Source organism: Porites lutea, chromosome 13 (assembly GCF_958299795.1).
Source record: "Porites lutea chromosome 13, jaPorLute2.1, whole genome shotgun sequence".
Taxonomy (NCBI): Eukaryota; Metazoa; Cnidaria; class Anthozoa; order Scleractinia; family Poritidae; genus Porites; species Porites lutea.
In genome coordinates, this window is record NC_133213.1 from 5,252,127 (window position 1) to 5,276,533 (window position 24,407).

General features: G+C 39.4%; 5 protein-coding genes and 1 pseudogene across 5 annotated transcripts; 3 read left to right on the forward strand and 3 right to left on the reverse strand.

Annotated features, from left to right (window-relative positions):
• Window positions 1-391: 391 nt before the first annotated feature.
• LOC140922603 (uncharacterized) lies at window positions 392-2,870 on the reverse strand. Its single transcript, XM_073372585.1, has one exon. The coding sequence runs from the start codon at window positions 2,776-2,778 to the stop codon at window positions 1,063-1,065; it is 1,716 nt and encodes a 571-aa protein (XP_073228686.1). The 5' UTR covers window positions 2,779-2,870; the 3' UTR covers window positions 392-1,062.
• Window positions 2,871-7,487: 4,617 nt separating this feature from the next.
• Window positions 7,488-8,331, reverse strand: LOC140922261 (uncharacterized; annotated as a pseudogene).
• Window positions 8,332-10,392: 2,061 nt separating this feature from the next.
• On the forward strand, window positions 10,393-11,583 carry LOC140923015 (uncharacterized). Its single transcript, XM_073373070.1, has one exon. It carries the CDS (start codon window positions 10,419-10,421, stop codon window positions 11,217-11,219), a length of 801 nt encoding a protein of 266 aa, XP_073229171.1. The 5' UTR covers window positions 10,393-10,418; the 3' UTR covers window positions 11,220-11,583.
• A 5,533-nt stretch (window positions 11,584-17,116) lies between these two features.
• Window positions 17,117-18,458, reverse strand: LOC140922262 (uncharacterized). Its single transcript, XM_073372261.1, has one exon. It carries the CDS (start codon window positions 18,456-18,458, stop codon window positions 17,622-17,624), a length of 837 nt encoding a protein of 278 aa, XP_073228362.1. The 3' UTR covers window positions 17,117-17,621.
• A 953-nt stretch (window positions 18,459-19,411) lies between these two features.
• Window positions 19,412-20,675, forward strand: LOC140923076 (uncharacterized). Its single transcript, XM_073373137.1, has one exon. The coding sequence runs from the start codon at window positions 19,412-19,414 to the stop codon at window positions 20,201-20,203; it is 792 nt and encodes a 263-aa protein (XP_073229238.1). The 3' UTR covers window positions 20,204-20,675.
• Window positions 20,210-21,949, forward strand: LOC140922263 (uncharacterized). The gene is made up of 3 exons (XM_073372263.1): window positions 20,210-20,213; window positions 20,798-21,138; window positions 21,268-21,949. The coding sequence occupies exons 1-3, from the start codon at window positions 20,210-20,212 to the stop codon at window positions 21,643-21,645; spliced, it is 723 nt and encodes a 240-aa protein (XP_073228364.1). The 3' UTR covers window positions 21,646-21,949.
• The last annotated feature ends 2,458 nt before the right edge of the window (window positions 21,950-24,407 follow it).

The following is a 24,407-nucleotide window of genomic DNA, read 5'->3' on the forward strand; positions in this document are numbered from 1 at the left end:
GACGCATAGATTTAGCCAGGCCTAAAAGCGGAGCTCGACTTACATTCTAAGCCACTCACTAGGATCAATCATGATACTTTAAAACAGTTTGGCTTAGTCAATCATTTTGCGTGTCAATCCTTCCCCTGACAACAGTGGCATTTGTATCATTCATCATTAAAAGTAGCCTGAGGAAAATAGCTTCCTACACAGATGTTCTTTTGGGTTAACTATCTCGCAAGAGAATTGCATGTTGAGCCAAAGGGATGTCTGCAAAAGAGATTCAGGTATGGGGCATTTAACATTACGAGGCTTTTTCTTGGAGCCCAAGACTAGGGTCATTAGAGTGTGGGGACACAAATGGTTGAAGGTGAACCTGTTAGGGATATCCACGGCAACTTTTTCAGTGATGTGAGATGTAATTCAATTCATTTATTACTAAACTGACAATACACGAGCAAGCGAATTCTATAGCAAAAGACCGACGGTTAAAGCTTTGCTTGCCATTCGATTTTGTCTCATACCAGTGGAATTACTAAGTCTTTATAAGACGTTCCTGGTGCTGACGAGTACCGAACATCATTAACCACATCCATTCTCTTTTTACAAATCTTTTTCAACATCTAAGCATTTAAACTTTCATTTTTACACAAAACATTTTCGTAGAAAAAACCTGCTATTGCATATTCTTCATTTAAAACTTGAAAAGAAGCATTTAGCTATAGCTTCTAATGACAAGATTCAAATGTCACATGTTTTCATTGTGTGAATCTTTAACCCTTTAAGCCCTAATATCAAAATTAATTATTACATGTTGCCCTTAAACATGGACGTGGTGGGGAGAAGTTTAAAGTATACATTAAACTCATCATTTTGATAATGTTCTTCAATCTAATTTCTAAAACCTTGATAAAACATATGATGCTGAGTACTCTTAGGGCTTAAAGGTTTAATAACATTAAAGTTTTCAAAAACTTATGCACACAAGTTCAGCCATTCAATTTTGAAAACAAGCACTCTCTATGAACAGCATTGTGATTTTTCTTTTTTTAAGCTTTCAGTGAATTATGTCCCTAGGCACAGTTAAGAAAAGTAGTAGAATATTATAGAATGAAGAGTTTGGTGGATTTTTTCTCCAAATTCGTCTGATATCAGGCATATTTGATGGGACGAGGGTTTTGGCTCAAACAAAACCTCATCAGAGGATTCGCTGGCTTTTAATGTAGCCACAGGACCTTCGATCAAGTCAAATGAATTCAAACTCTTCCGCATTTTTGCTGTTCGTCGACCTGATCGAAATGACGACACGATTTCACTCCATCTTTCCTCGTTGTTGTCCAAATTTAGTCTTCTTGCATCGTTTAAAATTTGGTGATTTACTTGGAAAACAAGAATAGCTGGTTTAGCTGTGGTGCTTTTTGTCCAGTCTAACGCACTATCCAAACTGTTTGTTAAATAAAAGCCTGATCCGCAGCTGAAATCGCGCTTTTGCCGCCCAGCGCACAAATCTATTCCTCGAAGAAATATGTCGGCCGCGCTGAAGTGATCCGTAGCGTGATAAAGCAGAACGTGATCTTCATCTGGAGGCAGAAAGCCATTAAGAATAGCTTGAGTGGTATTACCCACATTGGATTCCTCTGTCACGAGGTTCATGATGTTAACTTCGCATGAGCTCACTTCACATTCGCTTTCTTCATCTGTCCTGCTTGTCAGTTGAAACCACGAGTTAGTTAAAATGGCTTGGAAAGGAAAGGGGACTGTTAGTGGATACAGCATAGGATGGTACTTAACTTCATCTCTAATAAAAATCTCTGCCCACTCGCACGCCTCAATGTGACGTTGCATGTTCCTTGAGCGAGAAATGATAGTTTCAACTGAAGTACTCAGTGGGTCAAAACCAACTGCTTCGAGCAATTCCTTCGTAACTACGTTGTTGCATGTGGATGTAAACGTTTCTCGATCTATGTTGTTGCGCAAAAAGGTAACAATCCAGTCGCCAAGAGTGCGATGTTCAAAATGTTCTGATGGCACTTCCTTAAGACGGTCAAAGAAGTCTAGTTTAAGTCCAAGCAAAGCGCTCAGTCGAGCATTAGGGCAATGGAACCGATCAATATCCTCTATCGTCAATTTAAAACTTGCTTTTTCTTGCTCTTCTAAAACCTTATTTATTGATGCCTCCTGGCGGTCTGCAAAGAAAGGGCCCATTTGCTCTAGCTTGTTCATGTTGTAGAAGTTCATGATAATGAATTCTTTATATTCCTCGATAGCTTCTTGGACTTCATAAATGGCGTGCTCAAGATCCTGAAGGGAGATGTATTCGTCGTAATTCTCACATCTTGTAATATTTATTCTACGAAGCCAAAGTTTAAAGACAAATGAGCGATTCTCAAGCTTCGCCATTTCGGCTTTACTTTCAAAGAACCGTGGAAGTAGAATTACTGGAGCAACTAATTGGCCATCATTTTCTTCGGCGAAGCCCATGCCGTCTTCCGTCCAGTCTGTTGAGTTGTCGTCGACGTTTTCACCTCTTCTGACTTTTTCTGCCTTTCTTCGAAGGAAATTCCTGATGTAACACTGGCTTCTCTTTAGAGCTTCAAAGTGAGGCAGAAGTTCAAGAAATTTTTCATCCATCGCCGCTATGAGTTTGCAATCACTAAGAATGTAGTCGTTGTTCGACAGATTGCTTTCAGGCGAAGGAGCGGTATTCACAGGGAACTCAAGCGGTCGATGCTTAGATAAAATTTGGGGAAGCAAACTGCCAGATGGTGAACTGTGATTTGAAGTTGAACAAGAGGCCATAACGTCGGTTAAGAGAAAAACAAAACTAAATAAAAATGAAAATAAAAAGGGCGGAAAACCAAATGCTAGGATGAGCAATTGAATCTTTGAGCACTTTCTAGATTCAATCGATATTTGAGGGTGGGATTTCACTGTCGTCACCATGACAAGCAATGGAAGAGCCAATCACATTCGTGATCTGCCACACAATATCTAGAAATGACAGTGATTTGAAGGTTAAGAGAATTTGTATGTTTGTCGCTAACTCTAGGGATTTAAATAGAGAGATTCTCATAAAAAAAAACTACCGTATTAATCAGCCAATAGGATGCGAGCTTTTCTTTCCAGTTGTGTCATAATGAGTACATCCACGAATTATTTATCAAAAGCCAATATTTCTAGGAATTTAGGTCACAGGAAGAGGAGACTTCAACGGAATAAGGAAAATGACGCTGGGGATTGCGAGAAAGGTGGTTTTCTCAAGGCAATACTATGTTATCGATTGTGGTACTTTTCCCTTCTGATTCACTAATCGCTAGCGTGTAATATGCTCCTATTGACTAAAAAAGGGTCATAATCTATCATATTTAATATATCAACAAAGATGCATTAATTATTGATATTAAGTAACGGTTGCAATTTAAGCAGCGATGATGTGTAGTTTAAGCGGCCAAGGCAACTAACATGTCAGAACAAGGGCGGCTATGGTAATCTGATCTACAGGAGTACTGCTATATTTAACGAAGAGACACACCAAAACCGGCATGTAAACATTGTAAATATCTTATTATACACTCCCCACAGGGCTTTTCAGGGATAATTTACAACACTGGTTGGGGGACTTTGCCAGACTGCTTAAGGTGCAGTTTACAAGTACTGAAGGAATGAGTGATGATGCCCCCATACATGAGTGTGAAAGTGAGATAGACCCACTACACCGGGCACTACGTGCCCTACACTTTACGAAGAGTGTCTGGGTTCTTTAACGTCCCACAGATTTATTACATGTGCAAGGGCTTGTGAGACGGGGCCTACGGTTTATCGTCCTTATCCGAGAAGACTAGAAAGTCTAACCATTTGCAGATGTTATTACAAAGGCAGCACTTTCTCCTCAGTTATTTAAAGACCCTGAGTGTTGGTCCGGCCGGGGTTTGAACCTACGGCCTCCTGCTCAGCAGACCGGCGCTCTCCCAACTGAGCTAACCGGGCGGCGGCGGTCCCTAATAAACAGCAATACCATGGGGCCCTTTTATACTCAATAACTTTCTTTTCAGCCTTGACACCTTAATCATTTTTTTACATGCAGCTATAAATTTTCAGCTTAACTATTGACTGTGAGCTATAGTTTCTACAAATTGTTCGCGAATGAATCGAGTCCAGCCTAGTTTTAAGGCTATGTGGAGAGCACGTTTAACTAACAAAACAGTAAAAATTACCTGGGTATGTTTGTGGAAGAGTGGCGTGTGCGTGTTCGTTAAGTTTACAATTAAAAAAAGTGTATTGTAAAATACAAAATGAAACTAAAATGTCAATGAAATCCTTTATATAATAAGATCATCAAGCCAACCTCCTTCTTAGACTAACAAAGCTTTTCCGATGAACGACCTTATTTGGTGCACCTCGATTTAGCTCTTGAATATATAACTCTTAGGAATAGCTGGATGGCGAATACCCTGAAATCTATTTCGGCAAGAGTTTATTTTATCTACCTCTTTGATCAACAATATACCAGAAATTGTGTTTTGGCGGTGCTCTGGGCAGACAGGGTTACGATATTTTATGTTGGTTTTACACTAAAACGTGGACAATTATTTGTCCACTGTTCCTTCTCTCAACACTTGCTTTCAAAACATCCTGAGCCACTTAATTGGCACTCAGCATAAGCACAGTGAACGTTCCTCTTCTTTTTTTTTTGCTACTCAAACGATTGCGTATTCTTCCATGATTTTTTTAACGGTGACTTATTGTGGAAATTCATAGGTTACTTAGATTATAGTCAAAAATCTAATCTTGAAAGAATGTAAATGTGCCCAGATTGTGCAACTCGTGTCATTCAAGAAGGAAACTATCTTATGTTGTCTCTGTCGATGATTTTGTTGTTCAGTAATCAGTTGCTCTTGTCCTAGATTTCATTATTAAGCAAGTTCATCACGAATTTCAAGAACGGAAAGTATGATCGCTATGACGTTTTTGGCGACAAAGATGGATTCGTCTTTTCCATAACTGAATACTATCACCAAGCGAATAACTAAGAAGGGTCCATTTACCAGAATTATTTCAGCAGCGTTGCGACTTATTGCTGAGATAGTTTTCTTCTTACCATGCAGTTTAGTTTCTATCATTGGCCAGAGCGATAGCAAAAAACTTATGCAGGCAACAGCAATCATTGCTATACCAAATCCTTGGGAGATTCCATAGTTGTGCTCTTTCTCGTCCAGAACGATATCTATCATTTCGACTGCATCTAAGAGATCCACCGCCAACTGTACACACAACTTATAAACATCGTCCTTGTTCTCCTCGGTCTCGTTTGCGTCGCTTGCAGTGTTCAGCAGCAATAGCAACAGAAGTGGTGTTACACAAAGTGTTGCCTTTAAGAGCGTTGGACCAAGTGTTTTGGTGTCGTTCTTTACGGTCAAGACTGGCGCTCTTAGAAGGTCACAGAGATCGTTAGCAGCTCTTAAAAGATCATCACACAGCGTTAAATTTGCTGTTTCGTTAGAAAATCGCAGAGGAGCATCACAATCAGTGGCATTTACAGTCGTGTTGAATGATTCGAGGTATCCTGCACCTCCAAAGACGATGCCAATGCTTGGAATCAATCCCGGGAAAATATACAAACCCCATACACCAAATGACCAACTTAGGTTTGCCTCCAGTCTAGATGGCTTGGGTAACACAAGACAGAGCCACAGGATCATCGATGGACTGTACAAAGTAAGCGCTATGCCATACCAATAATCATTTTCTGTGTATTTTGCTGGATAAGAGGCAAGCAGGAGGCCTTGGGTGATTGTCAGAGCGAAAAATGTTCCACGCCCGATCATCTTAAACACAGAAGACAGATCTAGATTCATCTTTACTGTCTTCTGAGAAGGCAGAACGGTGGCAAGTATTAATTCGCCTCAGCAAGATTGAAAGTGCCACAGCACCCGCTCACGGTCCATATAACTTGACTTCGGTCTTGCTTTAAATTACGAATTGCATTGAGGTATTTACCAAAGGTTCCTCGGCATATTCCCAGCCTTCGATTTACCACTCAGTGCCTTTGGAGCAGCCGGCCACAGTTTCTAAAATCGTATTCGTAACAACATCAAGGCCAGCAGCTACGAAAACGCACAGAGAAAACAAGAAAGCGTCACTTAAACAAAAGGAACAGTTGAGAGATGTTTGTATGGCTATGGCAACAGCTTTTCCGAGAAACTGCGAAGGCCTTCCGCTGTTTTTCCGAGAAGAGCTGTAAGGGGTATTCCCCGTGCAATTCCTATTGGACGATACTTTTAAAAATCAACGAAAATAGCAAAAGAAAATGATCCAGAGACAGCGGAAGTTGGAGAGTGTAACTAAAAGGAATGAATTAAAGACGACGAAATTGATTTAAACCCATTTGCGTGATGTTTAAAGGGACACAGTCAGCTAAGGGACCGCGCTGACCTGGATACTACTTTTTCCGGTTTGAAAAGCGTTTACCTCAACCCGAAATCAAATGTACTCGTCTGGTACATTTAGAAATGTGCCTCAATCTTGCCTAGTGTTCCGTTCGATCCTCGGTCTATTACTGATTACCCGTCTTTTGAGCAAACCTTTACTCATCCTATAACATTATTTTATCATTTTAGTGAGCATCGCACGTCCAATTCGTTTGGGGTCACACGTCTTCATTTACGCGTAAACAAAAACCTTAAGTATGCAAATTTGCCCGTGTCAATGTGGTTATTCATTTACACTCGAGCGAAGTAACAACCGGATCTCACAGGCTAGTCTTTCGCTGTAGTTTCAGCTTTCCGAAAAATTAATATTATACCTTACATCGATTTCTTCGCTTATATAACAGGAAAATATTTCTTTATAACACTTCTCATTAAATGACCCCCTAGGTAACGCTTTTTTTTCTGAAAATGACCCCTCAAAACAATCAAGATTTAAAAAATGACCCCCAGCAAAATGGCCGAATCCACCTCACAAAACGACCAGCCCCTAAGGGGACAACTGGAATAGTGAACACTTCTAAGTAACAAGAGTTTGATTGGAGCGGACTATCTGAATCTTTTTCTCAAAGATCAGAAAAGTCAGAACAAATTATAAATCACCTAAATATCACAACATATCCTGAGAGGATGCTTTTGAGCTTCTAGCTTTCTCATTGAAGTTGGGTAACTATATTTTAAGAATAATACGTACTTCTTGCGTCTTTTACTAGTTATAGCCAAGGCTATGTATTGTACTATGTGTCGAAAGTAGGATTTAGATGTAGTTTCAAGCATAATTCAGTGTAATATGCAATACCCAAACATTTTATAATATCTGAAAATTGATAGAAACGAGGAAAACGTTACTGAAATAAACGTCCATAAATCTATGTCCTTTCACTAGTAGAGGTCACATACAAGCTTCGTAAATATTTCTTGGTTTCTATATTATTGCGGTCGCCTAGGGCTGTGGTCTTGCGGGATCGCACTTTATACTCTTTCTCTATAAAGAAAACCTACAATGATGTCTGGCAGAGTGAGTCAGTACTGGACAGGCTCAAACTCGAAGATCAAGTTTGTTATTTCGCTGATTCTGCCAGATGGAGTATATTCCCAGAGCGGAAAAAAAAATGCGATACCATTCTTTGCGGTGAAGATTGACTCCTCTTTCTTGTATTTAAAGAAGATAACCAGACGAATTACCATGAACACCAAATTGACAAACACCATTTGCACAACGTTACGGATAATGGCAAGGCATTTGCTCTGCACGATCTTTTTGCCATCGAGTTTGTTTTCTGCCATTTGCAAGAGAGACAATAGGAAACTGAAGCATGCAACTGCCACCATGAGTCTTCCAAACCATTTTGGAATTCCATAGCCGTTTCCGTTCTCGTGGAGGACGATGTCAAGCATTTCAACAGCATCAAACAGATCTATGGTTACCTGGATTGTCAGTCTGAAAGCAAGTTGTGGGTAGCCGTCAATTTCACTTAATCCCGAAGCTGTGTTCGGCAAAAATAGAAAGAGAACTGGTGAAAGGTAAAGCGTTGGGACCGAGGAAGTTCTCCTTGTCGAGGTCGTCGCCAACTACAGCAAATATGATGGCAATTATCGGAATCAAGAAAACTACAAGGTACAGTCCCCAAGTGAAAACCATTCCTAAAAGGCCTGCCTCTTTGCTGAGGCAGTAGATCCAGGAGACCAGTACCGGAATGCACAGAACACATAGAACAGCCATGGCCGCATCTCGGTAAGTTGCTAGGTATGCCGCAAGAAATCCACTCTGAGTCATCAGAAGAGCGGCGAAGATCAACTGCCCAATTGACACCAATAGTTTGGCTTTGATTTTTACCCAGAGAGATTCTGTTATTTCAGGAGGCATTGCAGAATGTGGAGATCGAAATCACTGGGACAAAAGGCGTTAAAAAAAGGCATACAACGTTAAATAGAATGTCTGGTGTGCATGCTTCTATATAACTACAACTGACAAGTCACTTTTCCGAGAAACGATGCTAAGTGATTTCAATCGGTAAAGAAGGATTGGGTTTTTCTCAAACTACAGGTGTGCTGATGAGCACATTTATTTACTGCCCTTAGAGCAAGTCATATTGATGAGTTTAATTACAACTGTGTCATAAAACAATGAATAAAAAACAAAGAAAAGAAAAACCGAAAAAAGGAGTCATACATCCGATTTTGGAGAGAATATAATGATAAAATCTATGCGCGTTAGTTATTCGAGATACAATGGCGTAACATTCTAAGAACTGCACTCCATTGTTTAATTCTGTTTAATCACTTCCTTTTTCCTGGAAAGACGCGTTTTGTACACACTTCTGCTTTGGAACGGTCGCCACTGTCAAAAGTTATGTTCAAAATAATGGCTTCGTTTCTGGTTTGAATGGGACGAGTCGCCTTTTTTATTTCAATGTGGGTATACCCAGTCCTATTCGACGGCTTCATATCCAGCGGTTTATCAAGAAATAGATGCCTTTTTCTCGATAGTTTCCCGTTTACCTTTTACCTCTCTCATCGTGGCTTATTATTCTGTGCAACGATGAGAAGCTGCATTGATGGCTACTTATTGTCTGGTTGCTGAACGTAATCGGATTCACGATTTTCATATCAATAATTCTCGGAAGATGGATCCCATTGAGAACAAACTCGACAATTAAGGAGGAGTTTTTTGGTCCAAACTGTCTTGAAGATGACCCTATGCCTTTCACCTTTCCTTCTTTTGCTGTTTTTGAGCACTGGTTGAATATTGAATCGAGTTCCAACAGAGAGCTGATGTGGACTCTTTCTCCACGACTAGCGTTCAACTTGAAGATATGTTGTATGGAATTCCAAGAGCATGAAGAAGAAGAAGAAGAAGAAGAAGAAGAAGAAGAAGAAGAAGAAGAAGAAGAAGAAAGCATAATATCGCTGTTGTCTGTTTCAGCTTCTTAGTTGTTTCCCTTTCTTATGGAAACAGGTCAGACGATACGGCTATTGGAATCATCGCTTTCGCAAAAAGACTGTTTACATAGATTCTTCTTGTTAACGGTGTAATTCTGGGGTTTCGTTTGATATTATACCTAAAGTATGGTAAGGATGCATTCGTTTTCAATGCTAAAAAATGGCATCATAATCATTCTCAGCCTGTTTGAGATATGTTCCACATTTCAAGTGTGTGGTCGTCACGGTTACTAGTACGTAGTCTAAAAAAAGACAATACTTCTTTATTTTCAGTAGCAATCAGTCAGTGAACTGCCGCTACATATTTATTTTCTGGGAAGCAACAGAACTATCATACGACCTCTCATACTGCAAAGCAGCATCTTGAGTTTAGAGTTGTTTTGTTGAGCAGTCACGAGGTCGACAGCAGCTTATTATTAATTGTGTTAATTGTATCACAGTAAGTCCTTTTGCCGTTTGACCCAAAATTCTTTAAACTTTGATGATTTTCATCGAAGACCCATAAACATCCCTTTGGTCACGCTAGTCACCAACGCAAGCAACTGTTGTTTTCACACTGGCTATGTCATTACCTATGAATAATACAATAACACATTCTCTTTCAATAAGGACAAGCTTGAACCAGTTTTATAGACTAAAAAAAAAAAATCATACTGGAGATATCATGATTTACCATGATTAATTGCTGTGATAATTAAATAAATGATAGCAGTAGTGAACACGGTCAACCGTAAATGTCCGGCATCTTTCTTGGAAAGAGAACCTTTCATGCTTAACAATTTCTCGGAAATTCTAAACCTTCAGACGAATTCGTCGCTATCAATTAAATTGCATAAACGATTGACACCTAGTCTGTCATCTAACTTTTAGCTTGTTTACAAAAAGCGGGGAATTTGCCAGGTGCCAAGGGAAAAACCCCTTGCCTCGTTCAGGCGTTCTACCATAAGAGTTGATGTGGTGTTTTCCTATTGGCTGGTGACACTTACAATTACCTTAATAAAATTCATATCGATGACTTTTTTCTTCAGTAGCAGGTTTTCGACCGAAGAAATGGCCTCATTTCTTGTATGCGGTGGACGTGTATTGTTTTTTGCTTTATTGGCCACTCAGAACTTTATGCTGGCGGCTTATCCAGCCTCGTATAAAGACGACTCCACTTGGTATGCTGTTGCTGCTTCACAGGCTCTATCAGTCACCTTCTGGCTCGCCCTCGTGCTGTCTAGTGCGGCAAGACTTCAAAGGTTGTTTTATATCTGGGGCCTGTACATCTTCGGTCTAGTTATTAGCATTGCCATTGTTTTTGGCTTCGTTGGAGACATCCTCGACAAAAAACGGTTCCTCGGGCCAAATGTTTTGAAGACTGTACTCTGTATAACCCCCCTTCTTCTCCTGTTGTTGTTGAACACCGCGAAAGATGGCAACAAATATAAAGAAGTGGTATCCAAGTTGTGTTTTTACATGACTGTGGATCTTTTTGATAGCGTTGAAATGTTAGACATCGTTTTGGATGAAAAAGAGCACAACTATGGCATCCCGAAAGAATTCGGAGCAGGAATGATCGCCTTGGCTTGCATCAGTTTACTACTCTCCCCATGGCAAATGGCGGAAAACAATCTCAAGGAAGAAAAACCCAGAAAATGTACTGCAATATCACGAAACATTGCCGAAATAGTCTTCGACGTTGTGTTCCTGGCCATCCGTCTTGTGATTGTATTTAAATACAAGAAGGACGAGTCTATCTTCATCGCTAAGAATGGCATCGGAATAATCCTCGCCTCATTCGAGATCCACGATCTCCTTAACAAGGGATAATGGCTTGCTTGGGTGCACTTTAAACTCTGAAACGTTTTCTACAAGCTATAAGTCTGACATTCTCTCAGATTTTGTAAGGAATATATAGCAGTTCCGAATGAAGCAGATGATTTTTGTATTTAGTTATATAAAGAATGTGAGTGTATTCCATTTTTGTGTGAATTGATGAGCTATTTTTTTCTTAATTTATTGTCTGGTACATGTTTATGGCTACTTTGATCATGGAACGTTTAATTTCGGTATTGTATGACCCACAATATACAGAATGAAAAATGAAATGTATATATAAATAAATCATGTCTAATGAATTTGCCAATGTTTACGTTTTACGTATAGCAGTGTCAGTAGGGTCAAATACGATTAATAAATGCTTAATAAAAACAAATTGCTTTGCATTTTGCTTCTGTACTTTTGCAATTTCACCCTTTGAGGGAGTGAAGTAGGGTAAGATACATTATTCTTTTCGAAAACTGATTTGAGCATTATGCTCTTGAGCGTTACCCTCAAAATTCAGCATTATGCCTAAAATTGTGTTCGAAAAGTAGTATTATGGTCGACTGAACTTGGCTGTATTTGATGCCTTTTTGCACCCACGCAGGCATGAATACAACATTTTAATTTATTGCATCAGTTACAAATTTTCGATGATTGACAGCCATGATGGATAAACAATTAGCCAGTCTTAGCAGCCTAACCGACTGAAGCAATGGTGCAACAAGACATTGAAGTAGCAGTCAAGCCTAATTGAATATGTTAATATTAATCCCAACTAAAAGCACTTGGAAGTAAACAATTCATAGTACGGTTATGAAAATATTACTATTTTTTTCATTATCATTCTCTTTATGCTGTAAAAAATGGCCATTATGTTCACCTGGCATTATGCTCGATGCTCCGACTATAGCATTATGCCCAAAATTATGCCGGCATAATGTATCTCACTCTAGAGTGAATACGTTACTGATTTCCGTTTCAACATAATGAAATTTTAACGTAAAAATTTCAGAGCAAAAATAAATTGGGTGTTCTCTTGGAATTGACTCATTACGCATCTACTTTAGATGATATGAAAATACAGAAAGTCGTCAATTAGAGACTTCTAACGCTGTGTCGGGGAATCCCCTAATCGCTTTCTTAAAAACTTCCGTTCCTTTCAGTACATTTCTTAGAAAATGTGCTACTATAATTAAAATATTCCTGCTGCATACTTTCAACCTGCTTTTACAGCAGTATGTTGATTAATTGAATATACAGCGCATTTTGAAATAAGTGCAAAAGTTCAAGCAGGGCGACATTTTTCATAGTTTGTTTGAGAATGCTGCATATTAATTTATGTAAGCAAACAATTTTTATCCGTGTGACCCATGCTTACTCAGCGGAAAGACCGTTGTGTTCTGCAATTGGCTAAAACAATTCAGGGGTTTCTAGAAGCTTTTATTAATACTGCAGTTGACGGGGAAGAATTTCATTGCAAAGAGTGTTCTGCTTCTGGAGTCATGGGTTTGCTTCTTCTGCGCTTGGGACGTGCAGTGCTTCTTGCTCTGATGTTAATTCAAGGCTTTTTGCTTGCGGCATATCCAGCCGAATATAAAGATGAACCTCGTTGGTATGCTTTGGTCTGTTCGTACGCCCCAGCAATCATAGTGTGGCTGTTCAACGAGGCAATATTTCTTCGACGGCTTGTCTTCGTATGGGTTTTGTACATGTTTTGCGGATTGGTACCTAACATTGCCATCGTACTTGGTTTTGTCGGAGACAGCCTCGACCATAACAGGTTCTTGGGTCCCATAACCTTAAAGTCTGCCCTAGGTCTTACACCACCCATTCTGCTGCTTTTGGTAAAAACCCGCAAGCGATTCAAATGAAAACAGAAAAACGGTCTCCAAGCTGTCATTTCGAATGACGCTTAATCTTTTTGACAGTGTTGACATGATAGACATCGTTCTGGACGAAAAGGAACACGGCTATGGAATTTCAAAAGAATTTGGTAAAGCCATAATCGTCGTCGCCTGCTTGAGTTTGCTGCTCTCGCCTTGGCAACTGACAGAAAGCAATATTGAAAGAGGAAGACGGAGAAATCTTACAGCGATTCTACGCAACATTTTTGAAATGATTGGTGTAAATCTTGCGTTCTTGATCATTCGCTTGGTGATCGTGTTCAAGTACAACCAGGACGAGTCCATTTTTGTTGCTAAGAATGTCATCACGATTATCCTATCCGTGAAGGAAATCGTTGATCTCCACCGTCCCGTGCAAAGACTAGCCCCCGCACACCAGCAGCCCCAGAATAGCACGATGTTGAGCTAAGAATATAATGTTGTGCAGGCTATTAAACATCGATGCTTTACTTAATATGAAATAATTTACGAGCAGTAGACGGGGACAAGTAAGTGCGCTAGAATCTTTAGTCATTGTATTCTGCATTTATATGTAACCGAAAAGGAGACGTTTGTAGTATTCAGTGAAGTATGGAGATGAGTATAATCAGGACCGAGATGAGATTGACATATGAATTGACTGTAGCATCCGACTTGAACAGTACATTCAACTTGATACTTTTATAGCTTTTCTAATAAATCAACAACAAGAGCAGCGAACATAAGCTTTGTTAGTGTTGACAATGAAAGTAAAATGGCTCTTGCCATGGCCAGTACAAGAAAATTTCAATAGTTGCTTTATTCCCTTAATGAACAGAAAACGACACAACATTCAACCCTCCAGTTCTGCTCTCTAGTCTACAATTCGACTCAAACATGAATTTGCAATTTTTAATCACCTGCTAACCATTTGCCTTTATTCTGCAAACCCAACAGTCAGGCCAGATTATCTTCGCTCACGTTTCAACTTTAAATTACTCCTATTGGGTGTTCTCAATATCCTCTGAAGCATTTCCAAAGGTGCCTTCCTCCTTAAGCCATCGTTTCAAAGATCACACGACCTAAAAAATACTACGAGCTCTAGAGGGGAGAAGTGTAAGGTCTATATATATTTAAGTTTAGGTAGGATGCTACTAAAACGGGGAACAGGGAGCGAGGACCGAGCACAGTTAGAAGAAGATGAAAATAGGAACAAAACCTAACTTGAACCCTAACCCTATCAGGAATTTCATCTCAAATTCTCTGTTTCGTTCCCATTTTTCATTTTGCCTTTCGACGTGCTCGTTGCCCGCTCCCTGTTTTAGTAACATCCAGTTTAGGTTGCATTCTCGTCACGTCGAACGCAAAAAGTTTCATTTCGCTTTTCGTAGCACAAGAAAGGAGGAATTACGTAATTAAGCGATATAGGAAGAACAATGAATCTGCCAGATGATCGCAATGTTATTATATATATATATATATATATATATATATATATATATATATATATATATATATATATATATATATATATATACAAATGAAACTCAGTAGCAGGGAGCATCTTCCACATTACTCCTTAATTTTGACGCGAAATATCAGCGAAAATTTGTAATTTCACATGTGAAATTACAAAATTGCCATGGCAACTTTCCATTCGTCTCAGTGTCAAGATGGCGACGAAGTTTTAAAATGTCATGAATGAAGATGCGAGGGGATAAAAAGACGCTTTAGAAAACCTGAACCCCGGCACGAAAGAGCACATTAAGAAGGATTCTAACAGGTATTTTGTCGAACAATTCTGAACTTAAGCGAAATTTCAGCTCTAAACGTTCGAGAGAGTGGAGTTCTCGAATGATACGATCCAGGATAAACATGTCAAAAATCCAAGATTGCTAACGTAATTCGTCACCCATGATGTTAATAGGTAACCAAATGGTATACTCGTGAAATTAGGGAATAATTTCACTTGCGTTTTTATAAGGATTTGGACAAAACGCGTGTGAAATTATTCCCTAATTTCACCCGTCACAATTTGATTACACATACTAATATTATTTGGTGCACCCCGATTTAGCTCTTGAATTTATAACTCTTAGGAATAGCTGGATGGCGGATACCCTGAAATCTATATCTACCTCTTTGATCAACAATATACCAGACATTGTGTTTTGGTTGTCCTCTGGGCAGACACGGTTACGATATTTCATGCTGACTTTACACTAAAACGTGGACAATTATTTGTCCACTGTTCCTTCTCTCAACACTTGCTTTCAACACATCCTGAGCCACTTAATTGGCACTCAGCATAAGCACAATGAACGTTCTTCTTCTTTTTTTTGCTACTCAAACGATTGCGTATTCTTCCATGATTTTTTTAACGGCGAGTTATTGTGGAAAATTCATAGGTTACTTAGATTATAGTCAAAGATCTAATCTTGAAAGAATGTAATTGTGCCCACATTGGGCAACTCGTGTCATTCAAGAAGAAAACTATCTTACGTTGTCACTGTCGATGATTTTGTTGTTCAGTAATCAGTTGCTCTTGTCCTAGATTTCATTATTAAGCAAGTTCACGAATTTCAAGAACAGAAAGTATGATCGCTATGACGTTTTTGGCGACAAAGATGGATTCGTCTTTTCCATAACTGAATACTATCACTAAGCGAATAACTAAGAAGGGTCCATTTACCAGACCTATTTCAGCAGCGTTGCGACTTATTGCTGGGATAGTTTTTTTTCCTGCCATGCAGTTTAGTTTCTATCATTGGCTAAAGCGATAGCAAAAAACTTATGCAGGCAACAGTAATCATTACTATGCCAAATCCTTGGGAGATTCCATATTGTGCTCTTTCTCGTCCAGAACTCGACAGAACGATGTCTATCATTTCGACTGCAACTAAGAGATCCACCGCCAACTGCACACACAACTTATAAACATCGTCCTTGTTCTCCCCGGTCTCGTTTGCGTCGCTTGCAGTATTCAGCAGCAATAGCAACAGAAGTGGTGTTACACTAAGGGTTGCCTTTAAGAGCGTTGGACCAAGTGTTTTAGTGTCGTTGTTTACGGGCAAGACTGGCGCTCTTAGAAGGTCACAGAGATCGTTAGCAGGTCTTAAAAGATCATCACACAGCGTTAAATTTGCTGTTTCGTAAGAAACTCGTAGAGGTGCATCACAACGAGTGACATTTACAGTCGTGTTGTATGATTGGAGGTATCCTGCACCTCCAAAGACGATGCCAATACTTGGAATCAATCCCGGGAAAATATACAAACCCCATACACCAAATGACCAACTTAGGTTTGCCTCCAGTCTAGATGGCTTGGGTAACACAAGACAGAGCCACAGGATCATCGATGGACTGTACAAAGTAAGCGCTATACCATACCAATAATCATTTTCTGTGTATTTTGCTGGATAAGAGGCAAGCAGAAGGCCTTGGGTGACTGTCAGAGCGAAAAATGTTCCACGCCCGATCATCTTAAACACGAAAGACAGATCTAGATTCATGTTTCCAGTCTTCTGAGAAGGCAAAACGGTGGCAAATGTATTAATGTCGCCTCAGCAAGATTTAAAATGCCACAGCATTCGCTCACAGTCCATATAACTTCGTTCTTCCTTTAAAACCACGCCTTGCACTAAGGTATTCACCAAAGGTTACTCGGCATTTTCCCAGCTTTCGATTTACGTGTCAGTGCCTTTGGAGCAGTCAGTAACAGTTTCTAAACACTAATGCTTAGCAACAACAACGGCAGTAGTTACGAAAACTCAACGAAAAAAAAAACAAGAAAATGTCACTTAAACAAAAGGGACGGTTGAAAGATGTTTGTACTGCTAAGGCGACAGCTTTTCTCAGAAACTGCGCAAGCCTTCTGTTGCTTTTCCGAGAAGAGCTGTTGGGAGTATTTTCCGTGCAATTCCAACTGGACGATACTTTTAACAATCGATCAGAATAGCGAATTCTTTTAAATAACAAGATTTTGATCGTAATGTAAAAAAAGGAATATTTAAAAACTAATTAAAGAAGAACATGTACATCTGGGGTGAACTATCTGCATTTTAATATCAAAGAACAGAAAAGTCGGAACAAATTACAAATCACCTAAATATCACAATATTTCCTGAGATGATGCTTTTGAGCTTCTAGCTTTCTGAAGTTGTCTAACTATATTTAATGTATGATACGTACTTCTGGTGTCTTTTATTAATTATAGCGAATCAAGGCTATGTACTGTACTATTTGACGAAAGCAGGATTTGGATGTAGTTTCAAGCATAATTCAGTGTAATATGCAACACCCCCAAATTTTATGATATTTCAAAATAATAGAAATGAGGAAAAAGTTACTGAAATAAACGTCCACAAATTTATGTCCAAGTCGCACACAAGCCCCGTAAATCCTTATCGGTTTCTCCCATGCTGTGGTCGCCGAGAGCTGTCGTTTCGCACTTATTACCTTTTGTCACTTTTAGTAAAGCTATAAAGAAAACCTACAATGATGTCTGGCAGAGCGAGTCAGTACTGAGCAGGCTCACACTCGAAGATCAAGCCTGATCAGCCTGATTTCGCTGACTTCGCCGGATCGAGTATAGCTCTAAAGCGGAAAAATAAATTGCAATCCCATTCTTCGCGATAAATATTGACTCCTCTTTCTTGTACTTGAAGAAAATAACTAGACGAATTACCATGAACACCAAATTGACAAATACCATTTGCACTACGTTACGGAACTTGGCAAGGCATTTCCACTGCTCGACCTTTCCGTCGATTAATTTGTTTTCTGCCATTTGCAAGAGAGACAGCAGGAAACTGAAGCATGCAACTGCCACCATCAATCTTCCAAACCATTTTGGAATTCCATGGCTATTTTCGTTTTCGTCGAGAACTATATCAAGCATTTCAACCGTGTCAAACAGATCTATGGTTACCTGGATTGTCAGTCTGAAAGCAAGCTGTCGGTAGTGGTCACTTTCACTTAACCCCGAAGCTGTGTTCGGCAGAAACAGAAAGAGAACCGGTGTAAGGCACAAAATTACCTTTAATGTGTTGGGGCCGAGGAATTTCGTCTTATCGAGTTCGTCGCCAGCTACAGCAAATATGGTGGCAATCATGGGAATCAAGAAAACTACAAGGTAGAGTCCCCAGGTGTAAAACATTCTTAGAAGGCTTGCTTCAGTGCAGAGGCAACGGATCCAGTAGAGCAGTGCTGGAAAGCAGAGAAGACATAAAGCAGCCATGTTCCTATCTTGGTAAGTTGCTGGGTATGCGGCAAGGAATCCAGTCTGGATCATCAGAAGAGAAAAGAACATAAACCGCCCTATTGCCACCAATGGTTTAGCTTTGATACTTTCCCACAAAGACTCTCTTATTTCAGAAGCCATTGCAGAATAAAACGTATGAATCGACAGCACGGAGAGCAATGAATAGAAATGATCATTCGAAGCAAATTTTTCTTTCTTTTCATTGGCCGAGAGCCCACCACGTGACCCGCAAATAACTGCCGACAAATAATGGTCTGCTCATGTGCAATGCCGTCCTACTGTGTTTGGCTGCAAATAATATTCTGCACATGCGTAAAGGAAACCGTGCTTTTCTCCTTCTAGCGACCGATCTTGGGTGGAAATTGCAGATCGCTTCGCTTCCCGAGGATATTCATTAAAAAACAAACTCGGTGATCGAATAATAAAACAATTATTGAACTCGGTTATCGCCAAACATCCTGATTTGTCAGTGTCTCGCAGATCAATTATTTTCCTCAACCTTCGGCTTCGGCAAATAATTGATCTGCTCACCACAGACAAATCACGATATTTTGCTCAACCTCGTCCAATAATTGTTCATTGTTTGGTGCGCATAATTTCTAGAAAAAACAGCTGACAAGTCATCTTTTATGTGATGTCACTTACAGTAATAAGGGCGATCGGATTTCTAAAAATACAGCTGCTCTACTGTCAATCATTGTCAATCTAGCTCTCTCAGCTAAAAATACCACTGTGAGTGAGAGTAAAATTGTTAAAAAAAAAATCCATAAAAAAAATAGCCTGAGTATCAGGCGTTTCTGGGCAAAAAGGGGAAAGATGGAAGGAAAAAAGGGACCCATCTAAAATCTCCTCTCCCCTAGCCCCTTAGGAAAGCCTGATACTCAGGCTAATAAAAAATAAATTTTGGACTGGCTATATCAACTGACACAAACACAATTATGTATATGACGTAGCATACCAAAAATGGTATTTTCATTGTTGAATTGCGGTTACTCTTTTTCCTTTCTCAGAAAGAAGCGTTACACTTCTTTCTCGGAAAGGTCGTTACCGACCCAAATTACATTGGCAAGATAATGGCTTCATTTCTTGTTTGGCTGGGACGATTCGCCTTTTTTGTTTTAATGGGAATACAATCTTTTTCGCTTGCTTCATATCCAGCGACATACGAAGATAAAGATGGCTTTTACGCGTTAGTACTTCTCTACCTTCTCCCTCTTGGACTGTGGCTTTTTATCATGTGCAAAGACGACAACCTTCAATGGCTGTTTGTTGTTTGGTTGCTGTATACGATTGTCTTCGTGATCTTTATTGGAGTTATTTTTGGAGGGGATGAACCACTTGAGAACAAACTTAAAAGGGAGGAATTTTTTGGTCCAAATGTCTTGAAGATGACCCTATGCCTATCTCCCGTTCTACTGTTGCTGCTTTTGAGCACAGGTACAGATTCGATGTCTTACATAGAGCTGACTGGGATGCTCTCCCTTCGAATTGCCCTGGATCTGTTCGATGCAGTGGAAATGTTGGAAGTAATTCTTGAAGAAAACGAACTAAGCCATGAAATTCCAAGATCGTTTGAAGAAGGCATAATTGTTGTTGTATGTTTCAGCTTCTTGTTGTCGACGCTGCAGCTGATGGAGATAAAGCTGGATGGCGGCGATTGGAAACCTCGAAAGTGTACATCTGTATCGCGAAAAACTCTTCAAATTCTCTTTGTAAATGGTGTATTTCTGGTATTGCGTTTAATACTTTTCAGAAAGTACGGCAAAGATGCATCAATTTTCATCGCTAAAAATGGTATCATAATTTTCCTCAGCCTTTTTGAGATATGTTCCACATGCAAGTGCTGTGGATGTGAAGACTATTAGTGAACGATGCGTAACCTCGGACAGTTTTTCTTAGTCATTTATCAGCAAAACCACTTAATTTTCGAGACCTGAATGCTTTCGATTCAGTAATTGTATGTGATTATCAGTTAATGGAGTAGTAAATGAAAAACAAATGTTGCAAATTATAAAATATTATAGCAGTGGACAGTAAAGTGTTTATCACCCGCCTCCGTCAATAGAAGGACTAATAGTAAAAAAAAAATTAAAGGACTTCTCTTGTTCTAAAAATGACAAAAATACTCAGTTTCCTGAAAATAGCATGATTTGTTTATGATCAGTTGCCTAAAAAATTAAATAAGTTACAGCACTTGTGAAATCTCTCAACTGTAGGTTTCCGTTACCTTTCTCGGAAAGAGAGAATTACGAGATCAAGTAATTCTTGGAAATTCCAACCGTCAGACGAATTCGTCGCTGTCACATTTTGTAAAGGCCAGTTTGATATTTACAATATCGCGGATGTGGGAGAATAAAATCGGGAAATTCCCATAGGGATATATTCAATTCTGAGGGCAAAGTCCCTTGCCCCGTTTACACAAGAGATGAAGTTTTGCCTTCTTATTGGCTAATCATGAGGTTATATAGTAACACTTCATCCAGTTAGCAGGCTTTTGACAGACACAACGGCCTCATTTCTTGTATGCGGTGGACGTGCATTGTTTTTTGCTTTGTTGGTCACTCAGAACTTTATGCTGGCGGCTTATCCAGCTACCTATAAAGACGACTCCACTTGGTATACTGTTCATGCCATGGCTTCTTCACAGGTTCTATCAGTCACCATCTGGCTCCTCCTCGTGCTGTCTAGTGTGGCAAAACTTCAACGGTTGTTTTATAACTATATCTATATCTGGGGCCTTTACATCCTCGGTCTAGCTATCAGCATTGCCATCGTTTTTGGCTTCGTTGGAGACATCCTCGACTAAAAATGGTTCCTTCTGCCAGATATTTTAAAGACCGTACTATACTCTGTATAACCCCCCTACTTCTCCTGTTATTGTTGAACACCGCGAAAGATGGCAACAAATATAAAGAAGCTGGTATCCTAGTTGTGTTTTTACATGACTGTAGATCTTTTTGATAGCGTTGAAATGCTAGACATCGTTTTGGATGAAAAAGAGCACAACTATGGCATCCCGAAAGGATTTGGAGCAGGAATGATCGCCTTGGATTGCATCAGTTTACTGCTCTCTCCATGGCAAATGGCGGAAAACAATCTCAAGGAAGAAAAACCCAGAAAATGTACTGAAATATTACGAAACATTGCCGAAATAGCTTTTGACGTTGTGTTCCTGGCCATCCGCCTTGTGATTGTATTTAAATACAAGAAGGACGAGTCTATCTCCATCGCCAAGAACTGCATCGGAATAATCCTCGCCTCATTCGAGGTCCACGATCTCCTTAAAAAGGGATCATGGTCTGATTAGATGAATGTAAAACTGTGAAAGGTTTCCTGCAAGTCTATCTTACTCTCAGGTTTTGTAAAAAATATATAGTTGTTCCTAACGAAGCGAATGATTAGTCGATGTAGTCATATAAAGAATGTGCGTGTAATCCATTTTGTGTGAATTAAGGAACCTTTTTTTTAACTTTTGACTATTTGACAAATGTTTCAAAGTCTGGTAGATGTTTATAGCTACTTTGATTATGGAACTTTTAATTTATTAGTCTACAATATAAACAATGAAAAACTGAATGAAATGTATTATATTAAATAAATCATGTCTTATGAATTTGGCAATGTTTACGTTTTACGTACTGCAGTGTCATTAGAGTCAAATACGAATAATAAATGCTGTAAAAAAGGAAACTGCTTTGCATTTTACTTCTGTACCTTTGCAATTATACCCTTTGAGGGAATAAATTAAGGTTAGATACATTATGCTCGCCAATTTGAGCATTATGCTTTTGAGCGTCACCCTCAAAGCAACAGCACTACGCCTAAAATTATGCTCTTAAAATAGCATTATTCTCGGCTGATCTTGGCTGTATCAGTTGATGCCCTTTTCCATCCCTGCAGACATGAATACAACGTTTATTGCATCAGCTTCAAATTTCGATGACTGGCAGCCATGCATGACGGATAAACAACTGGCCAGTCTTAGTAGCCTAACAAAATGACGCAATGGTGCAACAAGACATTGAAAGTAGCAATCAAGCTTTTAAATATGTTAATCCATACTAAAAGCACTTGGAAGTAAAAATTTCTCAGCACCGTTATGGATATATATATATATATTTATTATATGGAGGAGAGTGTTTTACTGGGAACTATACCACTCGTAGATTCCATACGCCACTTCATCCGGGACCCGAGTGGCGTATTTTCCGTATGTCACCATTGTGAGTGTTGTATCGTTCAATGACGTCACGATTCCCGCCTTTTGCTTTTGTTGAATTGGTTTCTCCATATAATAAAAAGAACATTACACGTTGGCTCGAAGATATGAATTTTATGTTCTCGTGGCAAGAACAATATCTCACTCGTTCGCTTCGCTCACTCGTGAGATATTGTTCTTGCCACTCGAACATAAAATTCATATCTTCTCGCCACCGTGTAATATCCTCTATATATATTTCTCATTATCATTCTCTTTATGCTAAAAAAAAAATGGCTATTATGTTGGCATCATGCTCGATGCTCCGACTATAGCATTATACCAAAGATTATGCCGGCATATTATTGTATCTAACACCAGAGTGAATATGTCACCGATTTCGTTTCAACATAATGACTTTAACTTGCTTGCGCCATATCCAGCCGAATGCAAAGATGAACTTCGTTGGTATGCTTTGGTCTGTTCGTACGCCCCAGCATTCATACTGTGGCTGTTCCACAAGACACTCCTTCGACGGCTTGTCTACGTATGGATATGTGTTTTACGGATTGGTACCCAACATTACCGGTACATGGTTTTGTCGGAGACAGCCTCGACAAAAACAGGTTCTTGGGTCCCATAACCTTAAAGACTGCCCTTTGCATTACACCGACCATTCTACTGCTTTTGGTAAACAACGCAAGGGATTCAAATGAAAACAAAGAAACTGTCTCCAAGTTGTCTTTTCGAATGTTGACATGATAGACATCGGAAACATAGGATAGACATAGGAACACGGCTATGGAATTTCCAAAGAATTTGGTAAATCCATGATCGTATTCGCCTGCTTGAGTTTGCTGCTCTGACCATGGCAAATGGCAGAACACAATATTGAAAAAGGAAGACGGAAAAATCTTACAGCGATTCTACGAAACATTTTTGAAATGACTGGTGTAAATCTTGCGTTCTTGATCATTCACTTGGTGATCACGTTCAAGTACAACAAGGACGAGTCCATTTTTGTTGCTAAGAATGCCATCACGATCGTCCTATCCGTGAAGGAAATCTTTGATCTCCACCGTGCCCGTGCAAAGACTGGCCTACGCACACAAGCAGCCTCAGAATAGCACGATGTTGAACTAAGAATATAGTGTTGTGCAGGCTGTTAAACATCGATACTTTGCTTAATATGACATAATTTACGAGCAGTAAACGGGGATAAGTAAGCGCGCTAGAATCTTTAGTCATTGTGATCTCAGATAAATGTCACGGTAACCGAAAAGGAGACGTTTGTAGTATTCAGTGAAGTGTGAGGATGAGTGTAATCAGGGAGATGGGATTGACAGATGAATTGACTGTGGCATCAACAGTACATTCAACTTGATACTTTTTTTAGCTTTTTTTAACAAATCAACAACAAGAGTAAAAACATAAGAGCCATTTTACTTCATTGTTCAACACTACCGGTACAAAACATTAATTTTATAATTACCTCCAGTTTGTTTTCCATCTTCAATTCGACTCAAAGGTAAATTTGAAGTTTTTAGTCACCTGCTGAGTCAGGCTAGATGATTTTTTTTTCACGGTTCAACTTTAAATTATTCGTATTTGGTGTTCTCAATGTCCTCTTAAGCATTTTCAAAGATACTATCCTAGTTCCTGAAGGTGGTTCGAACCTATGACGCTAAAACTGTTGAGAGTTTTTCGTAGATGCTATATTTTGCTTTGTCCGTTAAGATCGGTTTCGAAAAGAGTAAAGAACAGGAATAGCTATACTGTACCAGCTAGAATTGTCTGTATTTTGCGAGATAAGAGGCAAGCAAAAAGCACTGACTTACTGTAAAGGCGAAGAATATAAATCGCCCTATTGA

What these genes read in the sequence shown, in the direction of transcription:
- LOC140922262 (XM_073372261.1), bottom strand. Translation starts at nt 18,458, where the DNA reads ATGGCTTCTGAAATAAGAGAGTCTTTGTGGGAAAGTATCAAAGCTAAA.
- LOC140923015 (XM_073373070.1), top strand. Translation starts at nt 10,419, where the DNA reads ATGACTTTTTTCTTCAGTAGCAGGTTTTCGACCGAAGAAATGGCCTCA.
- LOC140922603 (XM_073372585.1), bottom strand. Translation starts at nt 2,778, where the DNA reads ATGGCCTCTTGTTCAACTTCAAATCACAGTTCACCATCTGGCAGTTTG.
- LOC140922263 (XM_073372263.1), top strand. An exon ending in GCTTCGTTGGAGACATCCTC is followed by an intron (nt 21,139 to 21,267) that starts GACTAAAAATGG and finishes CTGGTATCCTAG; the next exon opens with TTGTGTTTTTACATGACTGT.
- LOC140923076 (XM_073373137.1), top strand. Translation starts at nt 19,412, where the DNA reads ATGGCTTCATTTCTTGTTTGGCTGGGACGATTCGCCTTTTTTGTTTTA.